At 40.5% G+C, this 20,265-nt stretch overlaps 1 protein-coding gene across 2 annotated transcripts; it reads left to right on the forward strand.

The window, feature by feature from the left end:
* Window positions 1-274: 274 nt before the first annotated feature.
* On the forward strand, window positions 275-20,254 carry zdhhc3a (zinc finger DHHC-type palmitoyltransferase 3a). 2 transcript variants are annotated; one of them, XM_022215905.2, is made up of 7 exons: window positions 275-374; window positions 3,916-4,329; window positions 4,542-4,666; window positions 5,557-5,653; window positions 5,806-5,887; window positions 9,135-9,265; window positions 18,965-20,254. In XM_022215905.2, the coding sequence occupies exons 2-7, from the start codon at window positions 3,982-3,984 to the stop codon at window positions 19,169-19,171; spliced, it is 990 nt and encodes a 329-aa protein (XP_022071597.1). In that variant the 5' UTR covers window positions 275-374; window positions 3,916-3,981; the 3' UTR covers window positions 19,172-20,254. The 2 variants fall into 2 exon arrangements, with proteins under 2 accessions (XP_022071597.1, XP_022071599.1); XM_022215907.2 differs by lacking the exon at window positions 18,965-20,254 and adding an exon at window positions 12,675-16,200.
* Window positions 20,255-20,265: the final 11 nt, after the last annotated feature.

Consider the following 20,265-nt stretch of genomic DNA (forward strand, 5'->3'; position numbering starts at 1 on the left):
GTTCATCAAGACTTTCTAAAAAGTTTCTAGACAATTTCTGCCTGATAGTTGACAGCAGATATACAGCATTGCTAGATTAAAATTGCGAGGGGTTAAGTAAAAGAAAAAAAAAAGAGAAAAGAAAGAAGAAGAAAAAAAGAAAAAAAAAAAAAAAAAAAAAGGAGAGAAAAAGAAAAAGACAAGATAGATAGATAGGTAGGTAGATAGATAGGTGTGCCTGTGACGCGGAAAGGCCTGAAGCCTGTCTGAAGATCCCATTGGCTGTCTTCCTGACGTCATCACGTCATGTTGCAGGAGCACGCACCGAGGGGGAGATACCAGGCAGCAAAAGCAGCAGCAGGGGCGAAGGCGACTGGAGGATGCTGATGTTTCAGGTGAGATTCTGCGGGATATGGTGATAATTAATCTGAAGTGAAGGCAGTCAGACGTTCCCAGACGTCCCCCGCTTTACAGCTGAAAGGAAGAACAATGACCGATTTATCTGTATGAATGCTCACTGTGGCACGTTAGCTGTTCAGCTAGCGTTAGCTAAGATGGACTGACGTTAATGTGTGTCAACCAGTGCTTCAGCCAGGTATCAGTCCCACATAGGTATAGGAACTGTAGTTAAAACTAGAATTACAGTCAAGCTTAATGAATATGGCACTACTAGCCACTACAATATGGCTTTATGTGGCTAAAAATAACGCTGTTACTGTGTTTACATAGCTACGAAATAGAAATTCCTTCACCCACTGTAACAGGATGGAATGGGAATCATTGACCCACTTTTTGCATGAAAACGCACTGACTATCCACTTTTTATTCTGACACTAGTGAGAATGAATTTGAGTCAGGTCACATAGCCATAAATATACCATTTTAGCGTGCATATTTTCTTGTAGGGTCAGGAAGGCTGTCAGCGCAGTAGGTTATGGTGAGTCCGGTCACCAGGTCACAGTTTACCACCTCTCAGTGACCTCTATCCGCTCATCCGGATGCCTCATCCAGCTCCAACTAGTGGAACACTGAGTCAGACTGCAGAGGCATGCAGCACTCTTACTGCTCACTGCTGGCTTTGACCTCTGCAGTGACAAAGCTTTGACTTACTAACACAGCTGACGAGCTTCCACCTCTGGCTTGTTGTTATGAGATGTCTGAGTCGTACATCCAGAAAGCACAGGAGTCTTGGCTGCTCCTCCCACCCCAATGTTTGAATGACATCACCTGTAAGAATGGGTAACCAAGACAAGGATTCTGAAAGTTGCAGGGATGCTTGAGACTTGTGAGTTTTATTTTGTATGGAGATGGACTGGTGCCACTTTTTTGCCAAGTAAAAGTATTTACCATTACTGAGTACCAATATGAGCAGTTCGTATTACCGGTATAGTTCTGACAATGAAATCCTGCATCATCCAATGCACCTTATATAGCTTGGTAAATGTGCTTTGCATGTTGAATGATTCTAAACCTAATGGCCGAGTTGTTTTGCACCAGGATGTTCATATGGCTCTTCATGATGTTGTGTAGCTTTGTTAGTACAGTTTTTGTGATGTGGTGACAGCTGAGAATGTCCTACCTGGGCCCCACTACCTCTAATCACTAGTACCACTACGATTATCCTGTCATTGTGCAGTGTACTAGGGAAGAGCTTCTGTCGTTTTTACAGACTGTGGGTTGTTTTTTCTGGCTTCTCCAGTATTTACTGTAAAGTTGGTAGTAGGTGTGTCCCGCTGCTGGCATTAGCAGACTCCTTGAACTCTGTGCTGAGTTGGTTCTTGAGACGTTTATTCAGATTGCTTGTCTAAAGGAGCTATATTTCACTACTTCTCTTGACAATTTAGCAGAATCTTCTGCTTTTCTTTTGTTATCATCCCAAGATATTCCCAAACTGTTGACATTGCTGCTCCTCCACCTGTCTGCTCAAATGTCAACCGTTTAACGTTACACTGCTGTGTTGTAGTAACAGAGTAGCTTAACAAATATGAGTACATGTCATGAGTACAGACTAATAATCGACGCTGCTGTAAGTATCAGTGCATGCCTGCAGTCTTTGTTCAATGTGGCAAGTGATATATTGCTGTAAAACAGGAAAGTTCGGTCTCCGTCAGCATTTCCTGTAACCAAACATTTGTCAACATTCATAAATCTGCTGTGTCATATGCTTTATTTTAAGTGTAGGAGTTTGCACAGTGAGTAACTCATTGTTGACTCCATTGTTTCAAGTTATGCTTGTTGTACAATAGTTGCTTTAATATTTCAAATCATGTAAAAGGAGTTGTCTAGGGCCAAGACAGCAGTATATCATAACTAATATAGTGATTTTGTTTACATAGCAATAAAAAATCTTTAGGATTAATCCTATATTTTAACATATATTGTGTATGTACCAGAAACAGAACTAGGGCAGCAAATGATGTTAGATACTTTTTATTATTAATTAAGCTGTTTATTTTATTTTTTGGTTAATCGTTTACTCTTTAAAAAGAAAATGCTGTTCTTAAACCAACAGTCTGTTTAACATTTTTGCAGAAAAAATGATTAAAATAGTTACAGCTATTGTTTAAATTGTTGCAGATTAGTTTTTAAATTTATTTAAAAAGAAATGCCCATCATCATAGTTCTGAATTCAAAAGTTATTACTCAAGGCATGCGATTCAGAGCCCAAATATATTGATTTTATGTTGACTGAATACAACACCAGATTGCACTATGTACACACGAAGCATACAAATCCGAATTACAGAGTACACAAACAATACATACCAAATCCATACAAAAACACACATAACAATACATATGACATACCTGAACACTACTCATATTAACCCGAAGAACCAGAGGACACACAATACTCCCACATGGAAGCATCATAAAAATAGACTTTGTCCTACTAAAAAGATGCCATGACCCAACAATAACAATAATAATGATCAAAGAATGGTCTGCCATAGAAACTAACCATGATTTCAGTCTCCTGAACAGTGAAACACAGAACCTTGCATCCTCATTATTAATTACATGCTCAGTATATACAGTATAATCAAGTGATTAGGGACAGAGGGTGTGTATTACAGATGGCCCTTTATGCAAATGTGTGATTTGTGGCATTGGAGTGTTGTTAAAGTGAACTGGACTAAAACAGGCTGATACACAGGGTTCTCGCCAGGATTTTTTTCAGCGTAACGGCAGGTCCTCCTGCACGTGCCCGCGCGCAATAGACGGGAACGCGCATGCGCAATAGACGGGAACAGGTCAATCGACAGGAAAGTACGGCTGAGGTGGGGAGACATAAATTAACCTAGATAGGCACCCAGTTGATAAAAACAAACGCACATGGCGTTATCTGTCAAAATAACAGCATAGCGGCCCTAATCACAGTGTTAACCCTTCCTGTTCGGCCCCCGACCGTGGTCAGGAAGCCCGGGGTTAACCCCCTTCACTTCCTCAGCAGCCGTAGAGGCAAAGACACAGGAGCCCAGCCGTATCGAAGAACACTGCAGCCTTTATTGTCTATAAACAGTGGCTGAACCGAACAGTACCGCCAACCCAGCAACTACACACCTTCTCTCCTCCTCCTCCGACTGCACCGACTGCCCGTCTGTCTCACTCGCTCTCCCCCTCCCTCCCTCTCTCTCCCACACACACATGCTGCTCTCTCTCCCACTCTCATGACGGAGCCACACACTCTCTTAATAACAACAGCGTGATCTTTGAAATGCACTGGCGTAGCGGCCCTAATCACAGCGTAATCTTTTAAACTGAGCGTAACGGCCCGTTAGACAGTGTAACGGGCCATTACGCTGAAATGCGCTGGCGAGAACCCTGATACATGTGAACAGTATACTCAACTATTAATAAAGTGCTTTTACGATCAAGAATTTTCAAGAGATCCAGACCTTTGACTTGTGTCCAACCTGCCTCTTCTCCCTCCAGCATGCGGTGACTGAGACCGAGGCCTGAAGGCGCAGTTGTTCCGGTGGCATCCAGCTTAGATGAAGGATGAAGAGCCCGGTGCACAGATGCAGGGATGTGGAGCACGGCCGTGGGCAGGCCGGAGCCGGGGCAGGGGCAGGAACCAACTGCCTGCAGGCCGAGCATCGCATCCCTATCTCCAAAGATGTCATCACGTCCTCTTCCGCCTCGGCCATGTGGTTCATCAGGGACGTCTGCGGGATTGTGTGTGCTGTCATCACCTGGCTGCTGGTGTTGTACGCCGAGTTCGTGGTGCTGTTTGTAATGCTGCTCCCCTCCAAGAATCTGACGTACAGCATTGTGAACGGGACTCTGTTCAACACTCTGGCCTTCCTTGCCCTCGCCTCACACCTCAGGGCCATGTGCACTGACCCTGTAAGTGGGACTTGGTTGGGGTTCTGCATACACACAAATTGCTTTGAATCTCAATGCCATGCAGACAGGTTCATGGTCTATTATCCCGATTATTGCTGCTGAACTTCCATAAAATGATGGTACATTTAACCTCTGTCTGCTCATTTTATTATGGTGATCAATGAGCTGCACATTATGCTGAAACCTTCAGTTTTGTGTGTGTTTCCGACTAGGGTGCTGTGCCAAAAGGGAATGCTACTAAGGAATACATAGAAAGCCTTCAGCTGAAACCAGGACAGGTGGTCTACAAATGTCCCAAGTGCTGCAGCATCAAGCCTGACCGAGCACACCACTGCAGGTAGGGCAACAAGGACATTTAATTCTCACTGCAGCATTTGACTTTCACAACCCCAATAGCATGTTGTGAAGTTCAAGACAGACTGTTCTAAATATCTGACTTTGGATAATTTGTGAAATAGAAATAGCTGCAGCCAGAATGCAGCGCCCTTCACTTTCTATGAATGCTGTCCCAGTGTTCTGTTGTTGCTGTTGTCTCCTGACAGTGTTTCTTTTGGGTGCCAGATTTTCATTTGTTTTTGGTCTTTTTGTTTAACGTGTATTACTGTAAGTCACGTGATTCTTGCTAGTTTTGGTGTAGTTTTTAGCAGGGACAGTCCAGTCTTGTTTTTGTCACGCTTTGAATTTTTATGCCATAAGAATTTTACAGCTGTCACAGTCATTATTTTAGATGGTTACCATGGTTACAGGCATTGCTGTGTTAGTGGAAAAGGATGTGCTTACTACCACGTGACTTTTCTCTACAGTAAAACAACAGAGTGACTGTCTTTAGCAAATCTGGTTCTCATTTCCAGACTCTGGCTGTTTTAAACAGACCCTCCCTCGCTCTAATTTCTGCTCATTAGCATTAGCATTACCACAATCTTCCTGTTTGCTACACTGCAGAGCATTCACTCTAGAATACTGTGTTTGGGCTAGGTTTACCTTTAGAGGAGACCCTAAATCCTTGTGTTTAGTTTATTTGTCCAGTCATCTGTCTTTCACGTTATCTTTCAATTTTTGTTTGTAAACAAAAATGTATTACATGTTGTGAGAAAAGGGTTATCAATAAATGTCTTTCATCCTTGACGAAATCAACATTGTCTCCTCACCGGACTCATATACTCATCGTTATGTTTTAATCTTTTTGATTTTAATGTGTTTTCCACTCATATTTGAATTCTCTTACAGTGTTTGCAAGCGCTGCATACGAAAGATGGACCACCACTGTCCCTGGGTCAACAACTGTGTTGGGGAGAACAACCAAAAGTACTTTGTGCTTTTCACAGTGAGTTCACTGATGATTGGGTCTCTTCTGATGACGTGACAAATCAGTAGTTTTTTGTTGTAATGTAGCACAGTTTCTCAGTGAATAGCCCTTTGTTTACCTAGTGTGTGCAGTCAGTTATTCCTCATTGTGTTGTCTTTTTTTGAACCTAGATGTACATTGCACTCATCTCTCTCCACGCTCTGCTCATGGTGGTCTTCCACTTTCTGTACTGCTTTGAAGATGACTGGACAAGTGAGTTCCTTTTCTAAACTCAGTGTAGCTCTACTTACCCTTCATCAAAGTACAAACCTGCAATCATGAACTAACAATCTACCTTTGAAATGTTACAGTGCACCTTTTATGTTGAACAAAGTGGAACATGATTTCCTTGATTTTATATGTAAATGTATATACTCCTATGTTTCCCAGTTTGTAATATTATATAATATATACTATTACCGCCATTGGTTTTTCTTTACTTTATCCACAGTATTACTGATGTGGTATTTACAATGAGCATGTGTGGACAAAATAATGGAAATAACTGTCAGTTTAACGCAACACAGTTCAACAACATCACAGACTGCATCCTCCAAAATGATCATACAGTTTACCCAGCAGGTTTAGGAACAGCTCAACATCATAGCCATCATATAAGACAGATTTAAAGATGTGGTGTTAAATTTATGCTAGCAATTATTGTAGAAAGATAGTGGGATTATTATGATGATTTCCTTTTGCTAAGAACATTTTCACCTAGGTTCCCTCCAGAGCTATCAAAAATATCATCTTTCCAAGTACCAATGTTCTGTGGAACGCTAGTGCTGCTTTTTAAGTATATAAATGGTTTACTTTGAAGGAACTGGGTCACAGAGACATTAGTAGCTCACATGTGCTTGGTACATCAGCACACAGTGAGCTTACCAGCCACATTCTCATTGTGAGCTGTACCTGGCATGATGAATGGAGAAGGCTTTGAATTAAATATCGGAATTGGCCCAAAATGAAAATTGACTGACTATTGAATTTCCCTTCAGGGATGAATAAAGTGATTCTATTCTATTCTATTCTATTCTATTCTATTCTATTCTATTGCTGTGTCCCCAGTGCTAGGTTGCATCCTTGGACAGAGATTACATTTGTTTACTTGTTTTGCAACTTACCCTGGTTGTTGTCAGGATTGGGAAGAGCATCATCCAAAGCCTTCCAAAAGATAAAGTTTACAGTTATGCTTGATATATAATGCACTAACAAGCAAAGTACTAAATCTAAACCTGTAATGTCATGAATGATTTTAATGCAGCTTATAAATCATGAATCTGTCAGAGTTCGCCTGTCTGATGTGCAAAAAGTACAAAGTGTGACCTGCTGTTGGATCCTGACCAGTTCTGTCTCCATGTTGGAGTTAATTTATAAGTAATGAATGCACTTCCTGCTGTTGTTCAACATGTGTAAATGCACAATGTGCCTCCGCCAACTCCAACATTCAGTTAAGAAAAGGTTGAAAATAAAACAATACGAAGTTTACCTGGGGGCTGCACAGTCCACTGTCACCTTGCAGCTAGAAGATCCCCATTTCCTGTCCCAGCCTGGGATCTTATGAATGGAGTTTGAATGTTCTCCCTGTCCTCCCACAGTCCAAAAACATGCTGAGGTTAATTGGTGATTCTAAATTGTCTTCAGGTGCGAATGTGTGTGTGTTTGTCTCTGTGTGTGTAGTCCTGTGATAGACTGGTTACCTGTCCAGGTGACCCCTTCTTCACCCTAAGTCAGCTGGGATAGACTCCAGCCCCCCACGACCCTAATGATGATTAAGCAGTGTGTAGAAAATAGATGGATGGAGTTTACCTGCAGCCCTCATTTCACTAAATCTGCCTCTATTCTGGGAGCTTTAAAACTTAAACAAAATTTCTGAACAACAGTTCCGATGTTGCTCTGACCAATTCCGATTGAATTTATAACCATGCCCATAGATGAACAGTGGTTGCTTTTAATGATTAATTAGTCCATGTTCATACAGTTTTGTTAAGTGTGCTGTAGGTTAGTGGGCACATGTGTACATAGCATACCTGAAGATACAAGAAAAGCTACACAGTCCAAAACTTTGCATTACTCAGCTTGTAAATGATGAATTTTTGCTGGATTGATCGAAATTCTGATCTTATATAGACAAGACTTGGTCTGTCTGCCTGTCTGCCTGTCTGTCTGTCTGTCTGTCTGTCTGTCTGTCTGTCTGTCTGTCTGTCTGTCTGTCTGTCTGTCTGTCTGTCTGTCTGTCTGTCTGTCTGTCGAGACATCATAGATGAATTAGAAACTGAGTTTAAAATGTGCAAGATAACATCTATGTAGCAATAATAAACGGGAAGTCTTTTTTCTGAACTGTCCAGTTACCAAAGCAGAGCTCATAATGTCAGAGTTTATTGATCTCAGGACCTTTTGTAATTTAGCCACGGGGCCCATTTTAATACCAGGTTTCAGCATCCATCCGTAATGATGGCTGCATTGTGCCAGCTACGAGCATCAGAGCCAACCATGGAACTGACATTGATCACAGATTGTAGCAAAATGCCAATTATAGCCTCAAATAGAGCTGTCAGTCAATAGTGACACCCTGGGTCATTAGAAATCTAGATGAAATAGAAGTAGAAGCTGTTCTCCTTTACTTTTCCTTTGTGCTTTCCTGTGTGACTCACTGCCTTTACAGACATCAGCAACTGAAATTTACATTTTGTTCAAGGTTTTAAGATTCTGGGTTTTCATTCCTAGAATCAGACTTTTTATTTTGCTGCCATCATGCAATGTGATATCCATTACATTATTTAGATTATGTAGCTGAGCTGTGGACTCAAGTGAACACAACACTAGAATGATACAAAGAAGAAGCATCATACTTCCACCACAGGTTCTCCATATTGACGAGAGGATTTGATTCGATTTTAAACACTAATTTCATAAAATTTGCTGTAGCTTCTTAAAACTTTGAGCGACTGAATTCAAACTGATGTCACAGACAGACCAGTTGGTATGAAAAATCTTTGCTAATTAATGAGCTAATTAGACTTTTCTTCTGAACATTGCATACACACATGCACCCCAGTTCACCCACATAGCGTAGATGATTTTATTGGACTTTGCTGTGCCTTGCTGCATAAAGTTGCATGTTAATGAGTTAAACTTCTAGTCCTGAGAGCTGTTGTGTTCATATGGCTCAGAGATTGTGACAGGGCCCTCTCATTGCTAGATTTATTTAACTTTGTGTTTGTACTTATGCTTTAGTCACACATTTTTCTTCTTGCTACAACAGTCCAACCTAAACCTCCTGATCCCAGACACACACTAGCCTCCCATCAGTTGTTGGCACAACAGCTCATCCTCACCGTAGAGTTCCCTCAATCAGCAGTAGAGTGCAGCAGTTCATTGATAGCACTGTAGTAGTTCCTCATATGAACCTCTTCTTTGCCCTTTCACTTCTCTGCCTCCACATCCTTCCATCTCCCAGAGTGCAGTTCCTTCTCTCCTCCAGCAACAGTCATCCTCCTCATACTCCTGTGCTTTGAGGGCCTCCTCTTCCTCATCTTCACCTCTGTGATGTTCGGCACCCAAGTCCACTCCATCTGTACCGACGAGACTGTAAGTGACCCATTTAGTGACCTGCTGTCCTCTTCCTTTCTTCTCTTCTCTCACTTCCTCCTTCTGCTCTTTAGACCTTCTCCTTGCTGCTGCATCCCTTTGCTTTTTTTTTTTAAACGTGAATGTTTTTAACCTTCTAACTCAAACCGTTAACAGCTAAGTGATGTCTCTTACTCTGTAACATGAAGTAGTAGTCATTTCTAGCAAGTTCCCTGCAGGTCTCGCTGAGAACACTGTCTCAAAAGAAAGTAACTGCCAAAAAGAAAGAAACATCAACCTTAAGTGCCTTGAAATAAAATTTGTGGTTTCTGTGATGTTGTTGAGAGTAGAATATGATAATGTTAACACAGAGCTGAACTACCATGTGCTGCCACAGCTGTTTGGTGCACATACAAGATGCTTGTAAAGAAATGAGATTAGCATCTTGTGTGGACCTTTATTTCCATATAATATATCCACTTTGGCATGTTGAATCGTACACATCTCCATAATTAGCATAAGATGAATGTCAAACATACATTTTCAGACAAATCAACCAGAAACGCCCAAATTTAACCAACTTATGGAATCAGTGTAACTTGTCAGCGAGCTGCATCAGCTGGCAAATCAGATAAAACCTGAAGAAAACTTTTCAAGAATCCTTATTGTCTTTGTGTTTTCACATCACGGAATTTTGATTGGTGACTCCCAGCTGTAGATTAAAAATAGAAAAAGGCACACTATATACAGATACATTAAAATACTCAGAAGATATAAATATATGAATGGAATTAGAGCAAAATGAGCAGTGAAGTGGGTGGTAAAGTGCAGTCCAGTGCAAGACTCAGTTCTTTATTGCACGTAGTGTGTCTGTTTGTTTGTGCAGAGAGAAAAGGATTCAGCTGACAAACAAAGTGGTTACTGGTCAAAAATACAATCAAGGATCCCATTGTTTGAAAATCCACCAAGAAATGCAGGGTGGCACAATTCTCACAGATGTCAGTGTTACAATATAATGCAAAGCTAAGATTGATGTAGAAGAAGTCTCATGTTATCAGGCTGGACGCAATGCTTTCATTTTATGTTTTCATTTTACACTTAAGGTTATTTTGCATCCAAAATCTGGGATTACATCTTTATTTACAACTTATTATTAGTGTCTGTGTGTTTAGATACCCTTTTATTATTCTATGTACAATTCATATTTACAGTAAAATTAATATAATACTCTTGCAGTTTAAGATATATATGTATAATATGTGACCTGAGCTACCTCATTTCTTTATGTGTGTTATGAAACTGAACAACCAAAATATCACTCATTTCCAGATAGTTATAAGGGAAGTGAAAAGTGAATTTAGGTTTGGCTGAGGATAGCTGCAGCTCTCACTTGAGGTAGCCGTCTAATGAAACTGTGGGTTTCTGTGTTGTTATGGCAGAGAGTAGTGTAGTGATTAGTGCTAAAGTGCACAGATAATCAAAGCAGAGAGCAGTGGCTGCAGCCCGGCCATATTTAGTTTATCCTGAGCTTATCATAGGAGGCAGCCTGCTCGGGTTCATCTGTAGCTGTCCCTGTTAGTGGAGACTCTGGGCTACTGTGTCCAGCAGACATCACTGGAAAACCAGAGAATTAGTCTGATTTTTCTGTACTTATACATCTATCCACATTTCTGCCTTTCCACGTATATTAGAGCTTCCTACATCTCTCTGTCTTTGTCTTTGGTGAGGCAGGTGTATTTATTTCAGTATCTTTATTGTTGTTACAACCTGTGCAATGAAATTAAGTGCAATCTTAAATATGACATTTACATGCCACTATCTTTAAATTGTAGGCTTACACTACTGTTCAAAAGTTTGGGGTCACCCAGGCGAGGGTGACAAGGCTTTTCTAATCATGAATGGCCTTTCAACACCATTAGCTAACTAGGGCTGAACCCTAATATCCAAATATCTGAATATTCGGTCCCAACGGTGGTATCTGGATATTAATTTTGAGATCCAAATGAGATTTCCCACCGCCCACATTGGATGTTATGGAACGGACTGAATATTGGGATATTTGTCATTAAGAGGGCCTGAATATCCAGAGCCCAGAAACTGCTATTTGGGCCAGCCCTATAGCTAACACAATGTAGCATTAGAACACAGGAGTGATGGTTGCTGGAAATGTTCCTCTGTACCCCTATGGAGATATTCCATTAAAAATCAGCTGTTTCCAGCTAGAATAGTCATTTACCACATGAACAATGTCTACACTGGATTTATCATTCATTTAGTGTTATCTTCATTAAGAAATAGTTTTTCTTTCAACAATAAGGACATTTGTAAGTGACCCCAAACTTCAGAACAGTAGTGTATGTGACAGGTCAGCGCTGTAGGTCGACTGTTGACTGAATGGACCATTGTGTCTTTCGCGTCCAAATGGAGGATACAGTAGCGTCAGCCTCAGCTGAGACTCATTTCTATCTCTCCCTGGTTCTTTAGTTCTTTTCCTACATTCTTGACTTTATACTCAACTGTTTCCTTTATTTTGGCAGTTACCTCAAAACCAGTCTTTGGTTCCAATGTGAACAAATGATTAACCCCATTAAAAAAACCATGGCTACATGCTGTCTCTTTCACATTGACTTTCTGCTCTTTTTAACAACAACAATGAAGTTCAGTTTTAATGTTTTTTATGCAAAGTGATTATATTTGGTTAATCTAACTATATATAGTATATAATTTACGAGATCTAGAATTATAATGCTGCCAATTTAAATTACTCGTGTGTCTGTTCCCAACTTCATTCCTGTGATATCAGTAGTACACACACCATTACCACACAGTAATGGTCCTACATTCGTTACTAAAGGGTATGCATTCGCCTGTAAGCTCTGAAGAGGACACACTTTGAGCTTCAACAAGCTACTCATGAAATAACTCTGAGGTTTCACTTTTTTCTACAGCCAGTGAGGTTGTGGCTAGTGTGTGAAAACTATCCCATGCCATGCTCAAAGAACACAGTTGTCCATGTATCAGTGGAAGAAGGAATCACTATTCTTTGAGGTTTGGTGCTGTGTTAAAATAACTGAGCCTACTGTACCGGTGTGCCTGTGAAGCATAGCTCACGAAAACCAAACTCCTTTTCCTGCTTTGAACTTCTTTTTGTCTGCAACTCTAGGTCAGAGATATGAGAGACATTTTACCATTTCATCTTGGAGAGAGGGCTCTGTCGTATTGTAGACTTATAGACTGTACAAAACACAGAGAGAAAGGCAACAGAACACACACAGCTATACTATCCTTGTAGAGGAGTCACTGAAAGCCTGAAATAGCGGCCCAGATTATCATTATTTTTGACAGAAGTGGGTATTTAGAATTTGGTTTGTGATTACTTATTGGGTCACAAAAGCCCGCCAACTGAAGTTTGGTTGTCTCTCGTTTTCAGGGCATAGAGCAGTTGAAAAAGGAAGAGAGAAGATGGGCTAAAAAAACTAAGTGGATGAACATGAGGGCGGTATTCGGACACCCTTTCTCCTTATTGTGGTTTAGCCCCTTCTCCACCCCCGACCACGGGAAGGCTGAGACCTACCAGTACGTGGTGTGAGGCTCAGCGCAGGGAGCCAGGTGGCCGGGTCAGAACCAAAGTGGGAAGGCCGGCCCAGCGCCATTGAACTCAGCTATGGCAGCCCGTTTGCTCCCGCTGCTCAACGCCACTTACACTGTATATCCCACACTAGCCATGGACAGCTTTTCATGTGCTTTTTCGTTGCCAACTAAGTGCGCTATCCGTTTATTTTTGTGTTGCCTTGAGTGAGTCGAGTTGCAGAGAAAAAGAAACACTTTGATTTAGTGATTCCTGTTTGCAAACACTGTGATGAATCCGTTGGTTTTTCTTTCTGATCTCCTTCTCTTTCTGTGTTATCTTTTCTCTTGCTCTGTGTTTCCTCTTGCTTGTCCTTGAAGGGTCAGTTCAACTAAATTCCAAAAAAACATGTTGTCCCACTTTCCTGGTGGTTTCTGGCCTTGCAGATTGTTAGCACTATAGTTGTCAACTAATATGCAAAAATAGGAAGTGATGTATTGGGTAAGTGACAGTAGTTATTTAAATGCTTGTAATACAGGCCTGACTGGGGCTTGTGATATTAAAATCAGCTCATCTCCCCCACAGAAAGACATCCAGTCATTGTCTTAAGTTTAAAAAGTAGTTACAAGGAAACACTTTAGCTGTGGATCTTTTCTGAATAACTAGCAAATTGGTTTCAAACTTTCAGCTTGCTGCTGAATTCTGAAACCTCAAACAACATCCCACCCTTATTCTACTGGTAATAGAAAGCCACTAGATTGTAGTAAACAATGTTGTTTTGTAATTTAGGAGAACTGACGCTTTAAATCTTCCTCCTGACAGACAGTAGTCGGTAATGTGTTCCAGACATGGACAAAGCAAACCTTTTAAATGGGTCCCCAGTGGAATGGATAGATGGAGCCACTGTACAAACACATCCATGCTCACGTTGACCCTTTTAAATGGAGTTTGCCATCATTCTTGTGGATGTTTACAGGCTTAAATTAGTATCATAGCAATTTAACAAAATCTCCCAAAAATCGACAAAAACAAAAATAAACTGAAAGCACAAAAAATGAGGTGAAAGGCAGACGTGACAGTACAATTATACCAGACTGCTACATTTGATTTCTTTCTCTTCTGCTGTCACTTTTCCACTTTCACAGATTTTTTTTTTTTTATTCATGACACAAACTACATGTGGCAAATTGGTATTTTCCCATGATTTGTGTGGTTACTACAAAATGTGTGACACTTGTGAACTTAAAAACATCCAATCAACACATTTCTTAAATTATATATAAAACGAGATGCCTCATGAATTCAGCCACCTAAAGTCATTCACTACTTAAAGCTAAAGGACAAAATATGATACAAGTTTAGGAATATTCTCATTCAAAAACATCACTTTCAACAAAGGAATCTTGTGTTAACACGTGTCAGGCTGAAAGTTTCTCTCCTGTGGCTGGACAATACAGCGCTGCCTCCCCATTGGACGGTTTCTTTTAGACACAAGGGTCAATGGAAGTGTAACAAACAGTCTGGTTGCAACAGGTTGTCCTGACAAAGTACAAGTAACAGGAGCCTCAGCAGTGTACAGATACATGCTTTCAGATTAATAATATGTTAGCTTCAGTCAGCCTGAGATGGATTAACCCAACCTTCCTTATAATCAAAGACAAATTAAAAAGACTCTTTAAAAAAAATCAAACGTTTCATTTTTGTATATCTAAATATGTAAGCTAATTTTTTTCCTTCGGTTTATTCTTGTTCTCTGTTACTTTATTATTTTTTTTGTTTGATTCTTGGGAGATTTTGTTCATTTATTATGACACAAATTTAGCCCTATAGGTTTTTGGTCTATTATGGTTGTGAAAATCTTTTCAATTTGCCACATTCTGCCTTCTTTCCTGCTAGTGATGATTCTGACTTGTAGTGTTAAAAAATAGGGATGCACTGATGCTGCTTTCACTTTCCTGATACCAGCATCTGATCATCCACTCAGTGCTGATTCCCACTCGTACACCTCTTAGACACAACACATCCAGGAACTCTCTGGGGTCATTTTCATGTAAAATAACATGAGGAGGGGGAAGGCTGTGGCACCAGAATCTGAGATCATAGCCTCCTCTGGCTAGTTGATGGATTAACACTGAATGTCTATAATGGATTTGACATTAAAATGACGGTATTCACCCTGATATTGATCAGTGCATCCCTAAGATTCAGTCCTATTCAAATGACTGTGTTGTATTTGAGTCTGGAGTAGCCCTGCTATACTACAACATAAGAGACCAAAAAAGTCACACTGCAGTTTAATCATGTGTTCAAAGTGATTCTAATACCTACATGTTGTCCAAGTGTGAAACATCGTCCCTGATTCCTCTCTGATACATGCTCGACACAAACACAGTCTCTGTCAGAAGGCAGAGATGCATTTTATTTTTGGCCCAAGCAAGCCAGGAGGTCTCTGTTTGTTCCACCAAATAGAATCCGATCCACAGTCAGAACGCCAGCTGTCTTTGGTTGTGGCAAGTTTTTTGCTGAATCATTCAAGGAAAAGAAATGCTTTCAGTCGGTACCGATGTTAACCTCAATCTGTCTGTGCAGAAAAACATGGTCGTCAGAATGTTTTTGACAGACTGTCAGCAACCACAGTGTAACATATGTTCATCCCCCCCCTCCCCTTTTTCTATTGCTTTTTTTCTTTTTTTTGAAGAAAGGTTTAGCCTCCCACAGTCGTCTCCCACCAACGCTCCCCGTTAGCGTGTGCATGAACACTTGCCAGTGAATCCGCTCCTGTGCTCTCAGCCTGTGTGGTGTTCTCATGTTGTGAGCGTGTGCCAAATTCAATCAAACCCCACAATTACACGACTATTTGGGAAAGCTTTGAAATGAAATTCTTCTTCAAAAAAACATCCCTGGCTCGGCTTGAAAATCATCTTTGCTGTAGAAAACCTATTAAATCCTGTGTGGAGTTAAAGGGAAGCTCTGTGTAAAACATGTCTGCAGCAGCTGGACTGTATTTCTGCACTATTCCGACTACTTCAAAGCATTTAACAAAGTATTAACTGTCACCATTCACATTTACACAAGTACTAAAAAGGCTAAATTGCACTTTGTATTTATCATTTAAGATTTTCTTCTGTGTGAACTGCTCTGTTCCAAGACGTGCATTTTATTCTTCTATTCTTTGTTTACATGGTGTTGTATGCATCCTTTGTTATTTCTGAAGGCGAGTTTAGTCGTGTGTGTGAAGCTCTGCTGAGATGATGGTGCCAAGTGTCTCTGGTGAGAGTGACGGTGGAGATGATTTGTTTTTTACAGAAATTTGAATTCTTTCTAAATATTCTGAAGATCTTTCAGCACATGAACAGAGAATAAATACTTCTCTGTTGCAATGCAAAAATTGTGTTTGCTTCTTTTTTGGGATGCTTTTTTCCCCCTCACGGAGCTATTCTGGTGTGTTTTCTGATGTTCAAATAATGTTGTAGAAACCGTTTCTATTTTCCCTTCATGCACTTCTTTGCCCACATGACCCTCACATCTTGCATTTTCCCTTCATCCTTGTCTTCCATCTGCTCCCTCTTTTGCTGTCTGTAATCTGGCTATTTCCCATGCAGTGTCTTCTCCACACTCATGCATTTTGCTTTGGTTGATAACCCACTCTGCCAAAAAGCTTTCTGAAGCAGACAGCTCTATGTAGTCTTGACAGAGGTAAGCTTGCTAAAGAGGTCCCATTAGCTGTCCCATCCAGCTTAACAAGTCGCCAGCATGCTGGTTTCGATCAGAAGGCCAAAGTGCGCTTTCAGTCCGTTTTTTGCTGTGTTCTAATTCAACCAAACATTGGGAATGAATGAGTGAGTTGTGTGTAATGTGATGCATGTGTCACACTTTTATTTTTGAAATGCATGTGTGTCATTTTGTACAGTGTTACAGGATCTTGGGCATGTTTCTTTGAAAACCAATGAAATGAAATTGATACTTTTAAGGAAAGAGCTGAGACTTAATACAAGATCAAATGTATTTAATGCAGATTCAGAGTCAGTGGTTGCTGTAGCCTCTCCTGTCTGTAACTTGGTCTGATGTGATCCTTCCACAGCTACACTGTAAAAAACTGCGGTAAAGCGTGATCCAAAGTGCAGCTGAAGCTGATATTCCACTATCTTACAGACTGAAGAGAAAATCTGTGCTAAATATTACTCCATGTCCTTCAGCAAATACATAATTCTGAGGAATCAACTTCAGCAATATTTTTGAAAATAACAACAATTAGTTTTCTTATTTAGAGGAGACCGCTCAAATATGTGTGTTTATGTGCTCTACCGTTGAAAGGTTTGGGGTCACTCAGACAATTTTAAGTTTTCCATAAAAACTCACACTTTTATCCACGTGCTAACATAACTGAACAAGGGTTTTCTAATCATCAGTTAGCCTTTCAACACCATTAGCTAACACAATGTAGCATTAGAACACAGGAGTGATGGTTGCTGGAAATGTTCCTCTGTACCCCTATGGAGATATTCCATTATAAATCAGCCGTTTCCAGCTACAATAGTCATTTACCACATTAACTATGTCTACACTGGATTTATCATTCATTTAATACTATCTTCATTGAAATAAAATGCTTTTCTTTCAACAATAAGGACATTTGTAAGTGACCCCAAACTTTTGAACAGTGGTGTATGAAGCTACAACCAGCTGCTTAGCTTAGAGACTTTAGAGAGCTGCTAACTGCCAAACAAGTTTATAAAAGCAAAAATAAAGCTCCACTTATAAAGACTTCTAAAGGTCACTGACACGATATATCTGATTTGTTTAATTTGTTCAAAAACTGAAGTGTACTTTGAACACAACCCATGCAGCCTTGGTGTCAAATCCAAAACACTTCTGCATAAGGTTTGCTGTCAGAAAAACTCTAGTTCTGCCATTTTCAGTGAAAACAGACCCTGTAACTCTGCATTGTGAGGATCATCACAGATCTCATTTTGAATTTTATCTCCTATGTTTGAATTTAAAAAATAAAGTGGCCTCCTAGTATTGTCCAAAGTTAGTCTTTCTAGCGCTAAATTCCACCTTCCTTACTCTTAATATGCCATAGCAGACAATCAACCTTGGTAGCTGCACTTTTCGAAGTGTTAAATTTCCTTTTCCTCACACATTTGTTTCCCCTTACATCTACTTCCCAACAATTAAACCCCGAACCCTCAAGAAAAGGCCCGACAGTGACATGTTCAGATGGCCAGTGGTTCAAAACCCAAAGGTATTCAGTTTACTACAATACATGACAGACATTTTATAGACTGAAAGCTCCTGTCAACTGTCAATCAATATCTGTGCAAAGGACAAGAGCCCTCATGTCTAAAACGACCACCAGCACACTTATTAGAGAGGCCCAGTGTAGCAGCTGAGATGATGTCTTAGTGTTTCCAGAAGGAAGTTGGAGCTTTATAAAAGGGGCTTGGCTGGAGCCAGTGGCCACCAGTTTCTGTTTGGTTGGGATTAAGGAGTGCCGGTGTTGAATGAGGAAATGAGACTTTAACACAAGTTATGAGCAAAACAGCAGCGATTCATGATAGTCAGGAAGAAGAGGCCCTCTCACTTTGGCTACACCATCCTGAAGCATCACGTTAACTTCAGCCTCAGAATACGGTTTGATTAGTCAGACTGTTAACGTAAAGAACTGCAAACATTGTCACCTAGGTCAAAGTCAAAATGTGTCCGGTACTTCATGAACAAATACCTTTAAATCTGATGTCCTCATCAGCCTCAGCTCTACTTTGTGTTTATTGCTAATTGAATGGTAGAGCTGCTGTAGATACACAAAACGAGGACGGTGGGTTTTGGCCCATATTTTCAGTGTAGGCAGACTAATGGAGAAAAAATCAGCAACCAGGAAAACTTTGAACATGCATATGATAAATTAGTATTAGGATTCAAACATATCCTTTAAATTTGAAGACTTATTTTGTGTCTGGATTTGTTTTAGTCTGAGAAACTAGCCCAAAAGCAGAGTCATTGTGTGTTGTTGCCACATTAGTACTGATAATAACGTTGTGTTGTGATTGATAGTGCATGCAGAGGAAGACATCCGGTGCTTTTATCTCTTTTTTTTTTATTAATTGCTCCACTTCCTCAGCGTCAGAGTCTCACTGTTGTGTCCTCTCCAGGGAATCGAGCGCCTGAAGGGAGAGACGGGGAAGTGGGGGAAGGTGCCGTGTTGGGAGGCCATGCAGGTGGCGTTCGGAGGCCCGTTCTCCCTGTCGTGGTGCAGCCCGTTTACTGGCCTGAGCTGCAGGAAGAGCCCAGCGGACCACGCCTCCGTCCCACAGGGGGAGATCATCGAGGAGGACGTCATAGAGATACCACTCAACTAGAGCCGCCCACTGAGGAAGACTGTTTTAGTCTCACTGCAGCTCTTTTAAAGCACACAAGGATTTATTCTAATCTGCGAACATTTTTATCAGGGCTTTCAAAATAGCGAGAGACCACCTGAAATTTGAACATTTTATTTATATTTTTTCTTGAATCAAAAAGACTTTGTGTGAAAAATGTACACCACTGTTCAAAAGTTTGGGGTCACTCAGAAATGTCCTTATTTGTGAAAGGAAAGCAGTTTTATTCAGTGAAGATTAAATGAATGATAAATCCAGTCTAGACATTGTTAATGTGGTAAATGACTATTCTAGAGAAAACCCTGGTGCAGTTATGTTGGCACAGGAATGTGAGATTTCATGGAAAACATGAAACGGTCTGTGTGACCCCAAACTTTTGAACAGTAGTGTATTTTTATTTTCTCTCCATGTAGCATTTTATAACTGCACACACAATAACAGGGACTGTATTGTCACATGGAAATGATCTTACCACTTAACTCTGCTGCCAAACCTGCAGCATTTTCCTCTAATTGTCACCGACTGGTGACAGAAATGAGCTGGAAGCCTTCAGAGCTCCTGTCAGCGCAACCAAAGGGTTTGGAGGAGAGAAGACTTTAAAGCGTCTGCCTCAGAAAGAAACCACTAACTGTTATCTAACACTGAAGCACAAGCAGTTTGCTTTCAACTGCTTTCTGTCTCTGCTGCCTTTGTTCCTGAGGATCTCACTCACCTCGTGCCTTATTGGTCTTTAAAGAGCAAATGTTTCAGTGTGATACACTTTCTATTGTTCAGCTACTCATCTTCTTTCCAGTGTCTGTATTTACAGTTGCCATGTTCATCTTTGTGACTGCATATGTGGAAAATGGGCAGGAACTGACTTCATACAGAGGAAATTATTGTGTGATTAGATAAGCTGCTGTATAAGGGCTTCTCACTGCTGAATGGGTGCTGGATATCTGGGGACCACACACGTTTTGTCATGTTTACATTATTTTTAACAAATGTTTGTCATTGTGTGGGTTTCATTTTTAAATTCCCGAATAAAGGAAAATATTTCCTTTTTAATCTGTACATTACAATAAATACTGTCTTTA

This window comes from Acanthochromis polyacanthus, chromosome 12 (genome assembly GCF_021347895.1).
Source record: "Acanthochromis polyacanthus isolate Apoly-LR-REF ecotype Palm Island chromosome 12, KAUST_Apoly_ChrSc, whole genome shotgun sequence".
Taxonomy (NCBI): Eukaryota; Metazoa; Chordata; class Actinopteri; family Pomacentridae; genus Acanthochromis; species Acanthochromis polyacanthus.